The 11885-nt window shown below is 51.6% G+C and overlaps 1 protein-coding gene across 1 annotated transcript in view; it reads right to left on the bottom strand.

The window, feature by feature from the left end:
• Window positions 1-8681: 8681 nt before the first annotated feature.
• The window catches only part of ASTN2 (astrotactin 2), a 315069-nt gene continuing 311865 nt past the window's right edge, over window positions 8682-11885 (bottom strand). The window contains exon 22 of the mRNA XM_032200243.1: window positions 8682-9086. Coding sequence (XP_032056134.1) covers window positions 8849-9086 — 238 coding nt within the window. The 3' untranslated portion in view covers window positions 8682-8848. The remainder of the gene's footprint in view (window positions 9087-11885) is intronic.

Genomic DNA, 11885 nt, shown 5'->3' with positions numbered 1-11885 from the left:
TGTTGTTGTTGTTGACTTCACTGGGAGCAGGATTGAGCCGTACTATATATATAAATATATATATAAATATATATATGATATATATATAATATTATATGTGTAATATTATATATATATATCAATGTAATATTTACAAATAAAACTGTGATCTCGTCTAGAGAAAAATGTATTCATATTACCAACTGCTCTTCCATATTTATGTATCATATTGTATCTTTTTATTATTGTTATAATTATTATGATTATTATGGTTATTATTATTATTATTATGGAATCTTTCTTGGCACCTTTTGGAAGCCACGTCAACCAATACTCCAATGAAGTGCTGAGGATCTATTTTCACAAGAATTCTACTGGTCTACTGTATAAAAGAGAAAAGAAAAAAAAAAAAAAAAAAAAAAGAAAAAAGCAAAATACAGTTCAACCCTTAATTCTGTACCTCACGCCTGTACGTTTGCTGCTCCGATTTTGGGTTTTATTTTGCGTTCGTTTTTTTTTTTTTTTAACGGATCTAATTTAAGTCTCCAAGCAATATATAAAGATGTAAATAGTAAAGCTTATTTATTAAGATTGTCATCTTTTTTAATTTATATTTACACAATTGTTCATCTAATTTATTTTTTTTTCAATACAGTTTTTAACAGTTGTCCTTTTTTGGTTCATGAGGTTTTTTAAATCATTTTCACAGAATTTCTTTATACAGGTCTTTTTCTTTCTTTTAATAAACAACAACTTCCTCTGGTCTTTCAAAAACAGGTCATGTTTCACTCAAAAAAAAAGTTATGTCAGATTCATCAGAAATATTTTGCCATTGTTGATTCCTATACCCTAAAGTTCTATATTATATAAATATATAATACCTTGTATGCTTAAATATTTAACTGTGTGATTTTGTATATATCTTCATACACATGCTCACACACATATGAGGGTTAATGTCCCCAAATGTTGGGAGAACAGAGAATCAGAAACACAAACAATATAAGCTTGTATTAAAGAGTTCTGAACTGGACCGCTTGCTTTTGCCACGTCTCGTTTGCTTTCGGTCGAGCCAGCCCCGAGCATCGCCGGGTACCGGGGGGTGAGCGCGGCCCCATATCTGGCTGCTCGGGGCGCCCTGTCCACATGCTCTCGCTGAGCCCCATGCCTTGTTTTGGGGCAGAGTCTTTGAAATTTGTGTTTTGACAGTGCTGCAGGAGGTGGTGTGGCAGCCAGAGTAGGTGGCAGCGGTGGGTGGAGGGAGGCAGCATGGGCTGGAGCATTGTGTTGGCCCAAGGGCTCCTTTCACCACTGGAAGGTCTGATTTTGCCATCAAAATGGGATCTGTCCTGAGGAATTCCACTTCTTCTCAACTTGGGAGCCTTTAGAAAAGCATTCAAGCCCATGAGCATACCTAAGCTGTGCTCTCATCACTTGGAAAAGAGCGCTTACATGTAAATACATGCTGAACCATATTTCATGCAAGGGTTTGACACCTGGGGCTCTGCCAGGCTGCAGCTTGGTGCTGCCATCACCCATCAGCTGCACAGCTCCACGCCACTGTCCCCTAAAGGACGGGGTCCTACAGCATTGCTCTGTGCCATTGTCCCCTGAAGGACAGGGTCCTCCAGCGCTGCTCCACACCATCACCCCTCCAAAGGACTGCAAAACCCCCAGGTGCTGGCCAAGGTGTTTTAGCTCCTGCTTCATGTGGGGCAGCCCGGTGCCCAGTTTAACCTCTGGAGTGAGAGAAGCTTAAAGATATGAGGATTGGTTGCTTCTAATTTTAAAGAGAAAGAAAAAAAAAAAAAAAAAAAAAAAAAGACTTGCTCATGGTTTCTGCTCACCATCTCCAGCAGCTACAGAACAGTCATCCAGAAAATGAGTCCCAGCAGGAATTTACTCCGGGGTATGACCTAAGCAGGGAGGAAGGCTGAGAAGTGACTACATGCAGCCAAGGGACTGAACATGCCCCCTCTTCCCCCCCAAGACCAGGCCTGAACTGAGCACTACTGCCACACTGGTGCTGATAAAAACCTTGTGCTCAGTTTGGGCACACCAGGCCATGGGGCACCAGGGTCACAATTTCCCATTGCCATGAGTCTGAGCTTGCTGCCACCCTCTGTGCCATGGCTGGGGCCGTGGTGCAGCCCCCAGCCTGTAGCTGCAGCAGCAGGCTGCGAGGGGAAGGGCTCGTGCTGCTGTAGCTGAGAAGTGTGTATTGATTCAGCATTTAAAATGTGAATTGATTCAGCGTCAACAGCTCCAAACTTTGGGGATGCACGCACAGTCGGGATAGGTGCCATTTAGCCCTGACAGCTATTGACCCCATGATCCTAAAGAGAGCCATCCTTAACCCAGTTAACTCTCAGACTCATTAATGATTTAACTCCTCAGGGATGACCAGATAAGACAGGGAGGCGGAGAGCACGGGCAGATGACAAGGAGCCGGGTGCATGTGGGCAGGAGCCTTAAATGCCAGCTGCGGTCGCTGTTACACGTGTCCTTTTGCATCTGCTTCTGTTGGCAGTGGGCTGCGATGGTCGATTGTGCTGTTGGACATCTTGGTGTTACGCTGCTGGCCAGCATCACCTCAGCCACCACCTTTAAAAGTGTGGCAGTAATACTGCCATGCATCAAAAGCCTGTGGAGGGAACAGTAAACGGATTCCACACCACGCCGCCTATAGGACATTTGGGGGCAATAGACTGAAGGACAGGGATAAATTAATTATTTTTTTTTTCTTTTACACCGGCCTAAGTGTTGGTGTCACACTGTGAGTCAGTAAAACAATGTTTTGCATTTTAAACTGTCAAAATCCACTCTCTATGTATTGAGCAGGGTGAGAGACAGAGAGAACAAGAGCACCTTGTGCTTTCTATACCATCCCTGTCAGCGGTCAATGCATTATTGATAGGGTATAAGCACATCAGACAGCCCTGTCAATAGAACATACTGTAGATAAAAAGGCCTATAAACAGTGTATTAAATGGTTTGTGTCTATAGCAATATATAAATCAATTGCCTGTGTGTTGAACTATCTATTAAGCACTAATGAGGACCTCAAGACAGGAGCAACCTACGGGCAGAGCGAGCAGCAGCCGGCTCCTGCTGGGCTGGGCTGCAGCTGCTGAGCGATGCCCAGCGCTGAGCCTTGCCTGTGCACAACCACACGAGCACAATCAATCGCAAGGCACCGTCAAAACAACAGTTTCTATGTCCAGTTTATGTGTCTATCTGGAAATCAATCACTAAATAGTGAGGGAGGGGCAGAAAAAAATCGATACCTGCATCGAGCAAGGGCTGAAGCCACTGTCCTGCAAGCAGGCCACCAGCAGATGTTAAAGCTGCTCAAGACCAAGCAAGGAAGGCAGTTTTGTTACCTTAGCCCCCGCAGCAATAATGCCAGCCTACCTGCTCTGTGGTGACCAGCCCAGGGAGGCTTAAAACCCCCCCAAGCCCCCCGGGCCGTGCCGCCCAGCCGCTCCGACACTGCCCTCCGAGGGCCCCGCGCGCTGGAGTGGCTGCTAGGCACTTGTGACACCAGATGCAGTTCCTGTTGGCTGCATTAAATCAAAAGGAGCTGACTGCATTAATTATATATGAAAGCCAGGGAAATTGCTCTGGATTCATACGTCAAAGTCCTCTCCCAGCTGAAAGCCACAGCTTCTCAAACAAGTATGGCATTGGTAATTGTGGTAATGGGAAAATGCAGCTGTTAGCAACTTTGAGCAATTTGGACAAAAGGATGTAGAAGCTTACAAAAACCCTCTATACAGAGACTGACGTGTAAAGAAAACTGCTCACAAGTGTACAAGAGAAACATCTTTCCATGTAATGAGGGCACCTGAAGACCAAATGGACACCCAGGTGCGCACCTATCTGCTTGCTTGCACACGCACACGCGCACACACACACGGAGCAGCCACAGCAACTCCTGCACCACCTTTTCCTGGGCTGTTCATCACAAAGCCTCAGGCTTTCGGTTCCTAAGACCCAAACCAGGGAGGTGAAGTGAGCCAGGCTGAGTCATTCATTTCCAACTGGTCTAAGTTCACTGATAAAATGCAGCCAAAGGCTAGGGGCTTGAGATTTTTGAGTACAACAGGCAGTACTGTGTCAAAGTAGTCTTACAGGTCCTAAGACTCTTTCCAGGTGACTTTCTCTAGATAGGATGATCAGTGCTCTAAAACAGCATTCAAAATCTCAGTATTTTTTTGCAGATTAAAAATTTATTCACAACTTTTTGATCATTTTACTTAAGCTGACTGAGGGACTGGTCCAAACATCAGTGTGGTTACCTCTGGCCATCTGACCCACTCCTAAGACATTACCTGTGGTTTACCTGTATGCAGAGTGCTTCCCCCAGATATTTTTAGGAGGCATAAGAGCCTCACTTCTAAGCTGGTGGCTGCTCCCCTTTATCACAGGGATGAGCTAAGGCCAAGTGTGCTTGAAAACAAACAAACAAACAAACAAAAAAACAACCACAAAACAAACAAACCAGAAGCCTTCCCCTTTGCATCATTCAGTGCACAGACTGCTTCACATCACTGATGCTCAGCTTCTGGAGAGCGAATCCTACCTCTAGCCCAGCAGGTACAAGGTGCAGTTTGCATCTCCCCCCTGACAAGATGTGAGCCTGCAGGCCACTGAGGCACCCGTCACATTGCCGGGTACGGCCACTTGCAAGCACGAGCATCACCACAAGGCTCTGTCCGTCCCCAGCACCCCCTGGAAGGGACCTGGGCAGCCCGCACTGCGCAGCCTCCAGCGTGCCCTTGGCCTCTTCCCCAGCCTCGGGAGAGTCTGCCCCAGCCAATGAAGCAATTAAAAAAAGAAGAGGAAAAACAGAAACCAAACAAATAAATAAAGGAGCAAATGCAGCACTTGACTCTGGAGGCCTTTTGCCGTGGGAAGAAGCTGTCCCAAAGCGGTGTGTCATCAGCGGCACAGCAACCCAAACAATCAGCCCCTCTGTGCACCGTGCCAGCTGCAGCCCGGCCGGGGATGGCGGCCGGGGAACAACAATGGCCGTGAGGAACAATGGAGATTGTTCCTGGCCACACCACGCCGTGGGAGGAGGCAGCCCCGGGGGGGCGGCCGTTGGCACCAGCAACGAGCCCCAAACCAGTGGAAGGTCTGGGGTGCCCGTAAGGAGGTGCCCACTGGGATGGCCAAGGGCTGGTGCAGAGGGATGTTAGAAGTGTGGCCAGACCCGTGGTGCTGCTTTCCCTGCTTCTGCAGGGAACCTCCCCTGTGCTGCTCTGATGGTGTTTATGGGGTGCCCGGGGGCAAAGAGGGGCAGGGGTGGTGTGACCAGGGCAGTGCAGCCCTTGCTGCCGATGTGGGTACCTGCAGGCACCCACTGCAGATGTGCATGGAGGAGGTTTGGTGGTTTTTATGACCTGCCCTCATCATAAAGCTCGTGACCGCAGCCAGGAGACATTGCCCTGCTTCATGCCAACAGTCTAAAAAAATCAGTCTTGAAAAAAAAAAAAATTGGGTCGTTTAGCTCTTCAGCCTGGACAATTGGGTCTTTTCGCCCCTCTCCCTGATCATTTTTAATGTTGCCTCATTATCTCGGTGCTCTCCCCAGCTGGGGCAGCCTCCAACAGCCCAGACAGCAGCACGGTGAAGTGCAGCAAGGTCAGAGCACAGGGGCCCAAGAGGAAGCAGCTCCCAGGGCAGGGGGTGCTCAGATCAAGTGGCTTTGGAGCAAGGCTCCCTCTTCTCTAAGGCAAAGACAGCTGGGGAATGGCCCTGTGTGTGCACACGCTCGTGCGGGCACGCACGCTGCGGACCACGGGCCCATCTGCCAGCATTGCTAGGCTGTGACTACAACTGTTTATCTTGAAAGCCTGAGGGTTACATTCCCCAAAGTTTCCAGGGAGAAAATACAGAACCTTCCTTTCAGCTGCAAGCGGGAGGATGTCTAACCTCGACGAATTCCTCGGTTTTGTTTGGCTTGGGTAGGCTGCGCCGGGTAGCATCGTTGGCCAGCGGCTCTTCTGCTGGCTTTGATCCGTGCGCTAGGTGCGTGCTCGACAGGTTAATAGCTGCCACACGGCGCTGCCTGCCTGCCCGGCTCGGCCACCTGCCGTCTGCACAGCCACACAGCCCTGCACAGCAGCCAGCCTCAGCAGGGGGGCAAAGGGAAGCGCTTCCCAGCCTTCCAAGGTAAGCAGCAGGAAAGAAGCCCCCGCTCTGTGCAGCACACGGAGCCGCAGCGTGGAGCCAGCCCTGCCTTGTGCTGCTTGTGTTTGGCTCCCAGCAGAAACTGCCAGACTTGGATGTCTCCTTCCCATCGCCGTCTGTGGGACCTGCTGCAGCAAAAGGGCCACCCGTGGTGGGCTTAGTCCTTCTCCTCCCTGCCCCAGCTCTGCTGGGGTTGGCAGCTCAGGAGCAGAAATGTCACTGTGGGGAGCTGATTGTGCCAGGGTGGAGGAAAACCTGCTGAATGGGAATCCAGCCTGTTTTTGGCTGCTGTTCCCCAGTCACAATTCTCACAGCTCCAAGGTCACAAAGATGAGGCACCCCTTGAGCCACATCAGCCCTGTCACATTTAGGATACCCCAGCTCCTGTCACCGGCCTTACAGAAAAAGCCACCAATTTGTCCATCAGGTAGGGAAACACTGGCGCTCACCCCCAGGGAACCCACAGCCCTCCCCATGGCACCCACGCTGCTCGCAGCATTGCTGAGCAAACTTTTTTTGCTGTGTTTTGTTTGACACAACAGCAAAGCTGAACAAATATTGCCACAACACCTCCGTGGTGCACGGTTTGTGAGCTGGCACTGGACAAGGCCAACACTGCACACCTCAGCTCACAGAGGTATTTCAGGGCAGGATGGTGCTGAGCTGGACAAGAGAAGGCAAAGCGTGCCTTGGTCTGCAGCAAGCTGAGGCCATCCCCTCCATCCCCTCAACATACACATGCCCAAAGGCTGTGGATGCCAGCTGCCTGTGAAGGTTAAAGGGATGGGAAAGGAGCAGAGCAGGGCTGGGGAAGCACTGCTGGGAGAGGCATTAACACTCGCAGTGCCCCCATGGTCCTCGTGCTGGGGCTGAGACCTGCAGTGACGCAGTGCTCACAGCCCAGAGCCCCCCGAGTGGCACTGGCCTCTCCCTCTCCATCAGGAAAAGGGATTTAGCTTTAAAAAAAAAGAGCTCTCAGGCAACCTGCAATGCGTTGGCTCTTGCTCCAAAGGCTGCTATGTCAAGGCAACATTTCCTGTGAGCTCCAGCAGGACTCTGAGCAGGTACTGGAGGTCTTCCCAACCTGCAACATTAACATGGTTCAAGCCAAGGGAAGAGACAGAACCAAAGGAAAAAAGAGGGGGGAAAAGAAACAAAAAAAAAAAAAAAGAAACAAAAAAAAAAAAAGAAAAACACGAGCAATTGAGGAGACACCACCAGAATTATTTGTGTGTCCAAATCAGGCATATATGCTCAGCTCAAGAAGAAAAAAGCCTCTGGCTGAGTTTCCTTCACATCAAATCCTGCACCTTTGTTTGGTTTCAAAACATTTTCATTTTGAAAGTCACCGCTTGCTTGTTTGTTTTTACTTTAAAGGGTTAAATAACCTGAAAAAAAATAAACAAAACTATTTGCTTTGCATTGACTAAACCGATTCATTCAGCCCTCAATGTTCCCCTTTCCCTCTCCAGCCCCCCTCCAGGTTTGTTGTTTTGCTTTAAAAAGAAAAAGCAATAGCTCCGGGCAGCTCTGATTTTTGTTTTTTTTCCTCTCACCCTCCCGCACTTTTTGGTTTGGCTACCAGACTGAGAAATCCATTACCCACACAGATCCCGGGCCAGCCTAACCCACATCTGACAGTAAAAGAAACCAGATTCTCCATGTCTTTTTAGCCCCTGGCTTCCTTCTTGGGCTTTCCCACACGTCTGCAGCTCCCAGCGGGGCCGGTGGCTGGGATGGGTGTTGGGCAGGGCGAGGACCCTACACAAAGAGGCTGCACTTTCCCCTCCTCTCCCCGTGTCTGCTCTCGGGGTCAGCGCTGGTCTCCAGCCACGGCTTGGGGATATCCACTGGGGATGTCCCCACCCAGGTGATGCCCCACCGAACGCCCAGGCAGTGGCGAGACAACATCAGGAAGAAACACCAAGGAGGCAGTGAAGATGGACTTAATATGAACCTTTAATGCACAGAACAAGCTGCCAGGAGCCTTGCGAACAAAGGCACGGAGCCCTTCTGCCACCTCGGGGTGGTAAAACACACCCAGCGTGCCTGCAGCGTCCTCGCACCTGCCTGGCACCCGCCTCCGAGCACGGCGCTCGCAGCCTCCTGCAGCCAGGGTGCTCCTGGTGGCCCTGGCCGTGGTGACACCGAGGTCCCTTGTGCCACGGCTCCTGCCTGGCAGGGCACACAGGGCACACAGGGCAGGCAGGGCAGGCAGGACAGGCAGGGCACAGAGGGCAGGCAGGGCTCTCCCCCCACCCAGCAGCTCCCCTCTGCAGCCTCTCGCTCTAACTCTAGCGGGTACACCTCCTCCTCCCAGGGTTTTGGAGCATGTAGTCCAAGAAATTCAGTAAGAAAAGATTAAAAAGGAGAGACTTTTATGCTGAGACAAATCAGGTGCTTCTTTTTTTTTTTTTTTTTTCATTTTTTTTCTTTTCCTCTTGAAAATTAAAAAAAAAAAGAAAAAAAAAAAAGAAAGGAAATTAAAGTCCAACTTGCTGATTTCGTGTTTCTCTGCAGTTGGTGTGAGAAAGTCCTGTTTGGCCTTGCTGTCCCCTTCCACCCCTCCGACCACCACCCATCCCCAAACCCCAGCAGCCGCTCAAGCCATCACAAGTCCTCAACTCCTCGGCACCCCTCTGCCTCCCACAGCTCAGGCCCACACCTTCCTTCACCGCCCCTTGGACTCCCCGTAGGTGTTGCGCAGCATGGAGACCATCTTCTCCTCGCACGTCACTTTGGTGTCCTTCAGGATGCTGTACCACACCACGCCGGGCGGCCGCACCTCCTCGCTGCGGCAGAACAGGTAGGGCATGGTCTCGGTGCGGCTCTGGATGTAGGCGCTGCGCAGCAGGGTTGAGCAGTGACCGCTCACCTTCTCCAGCCTCCTCAGGATCAGGTGCGCCTTCCTGCAAGGGAGAACCGGAGGCTGAGAGTGTGCAGAGGGAGCCAGCATCCCTGGCTTCCACCCCTGGCTCTGCCTCGTGACACAAATGGATGAGCCCCGCAGGACACGAACGGATGAGCCCCATCACCACAGCATCGTCGTGCCTGTTTTAGGTGGAGGGAAGTTCTCTTTTCCCCAAAAGTTCACAGTAGAGCTGCCACTACACAGGGCATGGGGTTTTGGGGACCTCAGGGCTGAGCCAGCCGAGCAGCTCACTCGCCCTGGGGACACCGCCTGCCACTGCCAGGTTGTCACCACTGCCACCGCGTGCTCCTGGCAGCCCTGGCACACGTGTCAGCCCCCGTGCAAGCCGGCACACCGGGGAGACCCGCAGCACCTCGCTGCTGCCAGCCCGTCAGCACGGCCCTCCCTGCTCCCTTTTCCCAAGTCTCCAGGAGGCAAACGGCCCAGAAGGCCTGACACTAGAAGAGCGAGGAGAAAAAGCACAACACATTAAGACAAAACAAAATAAACCCGTAAGAAACCAAGAATCCCCTCGTGGGAGTCTGCAAAGTGCTAAATCAAACAAAGGGAGGGGAAGAGGGTTTACTTCAGTGGTCTGAAAGTCTCAAGATCACAGATTATTTCCTCTCCCTCTGGTGCCACAGGAAAGCTCTGGATTTGGGGTTAGGGGATTTCGCAGTTCCTGAAGGAATGTAAATTCCCGATAATGATATGTCGGGGGCAGCGCTGTCAGTCAGCGAGGCATAAACACGGGGATTATTTGATTATGAAAGCTGTGTGCTGTTGCAGCCCGGGCTGCGAGCTCCCGGCGAGGAGGCGGCACCGGGAGCATCATCTGTGGGATGAGGGGAAGGGGTGGGCACCCACGTGCCGTGGGGGCAGCGAAGGCAGACAGGGCAAGAGGGCACATCGGTGTCACCCACCGGCTGCGGATCTCTCCCAGCAGGGCAGGGAAGCTGGACAAAAGGCTGTAGGAAACCACAGCTCCTCCAGCACTGCACGTGGAGAACGACCCCGCTCCTCCCCGACGGCAATGGGCTCATGGATGTCTCTCCAGGGGGAGCAAAGAGCAGGGGGGGTTGGTTCCTGGGCAGTGCTAATTCTGAAGCTGGGACATGTGTTGGTTTCGTGTATAAAGATGAGCCAGGCGAGGCCATTTGAGCCTCACTACCTACATACACACACACATGAAGATGTGTGCGGGGCCGTGCCCACATACACACCTCTACTCACACTATGTCACCGTGGCCACCTGAACGTCTGCATCACCCGGTGCTCCTGCTGCACGTCAGCACCTCGCACACTGCCCACGATGGGTCCTTTGCTGCTGCACGCCCACCACTGGGAATTCACCAAATTCCACGATGGTGCTGGGTGCTTTCAGCAAAGAAACCGATTAAAGCCCCGCCTAGCAGTGATCCAGGCTGCTGTGAGCGGCACCATGGTGAGGCCAGCAAACATCATCAAACCACAGCCATGGGAGTGGAAGAGGCCAAAAGGGATCACCCGTGCCATTTCCTCACGGCCCTGATTTGTATTTGAGTAACCTGTTTGTAAGCTGAAGGTGGAGAAGAGTTTGTTTCCCCAGGCAATCACTCCAGTGCGTACCCATCCTAATGCTGAGGACCCATTTAACGTCGGCTCTGATTCTCCCTTTCTTTCAGGGGAGGTTCCCCAAACACAGAGCCCACAGGCATCCATCGGATGGACATTTCTGTGAGCTGACAGTGCTCGCGAGGAGAGCATCTAGCCAGCCCTCCCTCCTGCTCTAAGGGTAGCTATCAGCTCTCAGGGCCATAGCTCTATGGTCACCCCATTTCTGGGTCATCTCTACTGCCCAAAGGGGGCACTGCCCCTTCCCCTGCTTGTTTTGCCCGTTTGTCTGTGCTGTCCAGGTGCTGACGGGGATGACCCCACGCTGACATGGGAAAGTTGCCTGTCTGAAGGCCAATTAACTAATGCCATGGGGATTTCCCCTAACTGGTTCCTGGTCCAGCTCACCACAAGCAGCAACGAGTGCCCACAACCAGCCCTGTCCTGGTGGTGGTAACCATGCCTTGGCCCCAAATCTGGGTGCCGCGTGGACTCCCCAGCACACACACACCTTCTGGCCAAGCTCTTCTCTTCCTCTTCTCCCTTCCCACAACTTTGCCTGTTGCCTCCCCTCCCCAGTTCTCTTACCCCATCTCTCAATTGCCACCTCGCTCTTCCCTTCCCATTTTCCCTGCTTGCCCCACCGCACCATGGATTTCGCTGCCTGACCGTGTTCTCCTCCTGATCCACTCTCTGCCCTCTTGTCCTGGCAAACATGAGGAGCAGCAAGAAGCCCAGAGGCCAAACCACCCAGAGCTGTTGATATCTCATTGCTGGGGGTGGTCTGCACACACCTGCTGTATCCACAACCCCAGGAAGGGACGGGTGGGATGCAGCACACGACGGGCTGCCCCTGGAAGGATGCTGAGCACACTCAGCACCGTGGTCCAGGAGAAGGGGGGTGGTGGGGATCAGGCCCCTCGCTTTTGGTTTCTGGTCCCAAAGCCCCAGATTTGATGGGTTTCACTGCCTTGAGACTGAGTCATTTATTTTAGCGGGGTAATGAAGTCATGTGTAAATGTTAGATTTAGCTTTTGGCTGTCAGCTGTTCCCTCTTAAAAAAAAAATAAGGAGAAAGAGAGACAGAGCGGGTGAGGGGAGGGGTGAGAAAGAGAGAGAAGCTTTCTGGTGAAGGCTGGGTAATAAATTACAGGAGCAGCTCTTGGGCTGCCAATTTAACACCATAAATCAAGCCCTGGGTATT

This window comes from Aythya fuligula, chromosome 19 (genome assembly GCF_009819795.1).
Source record: "Aythya fuligula isolate bAytFul2 chromosome 19, bAytFul2.pri, whole genome shotgun sequence".
In the NCBI taxonomy this organism is placed as follows: domain Eukaryota; kingdom Metazoa; phylum Chordata; class Aves; order Anseriformes; family Anatidae; genus Aythya; species Aythya fuligula.
The sequence above is the reverse complement of the archived record's forward strand: the minus strand, read 5'-3'. Positions and strand labels throughout refer to the sequence as shown.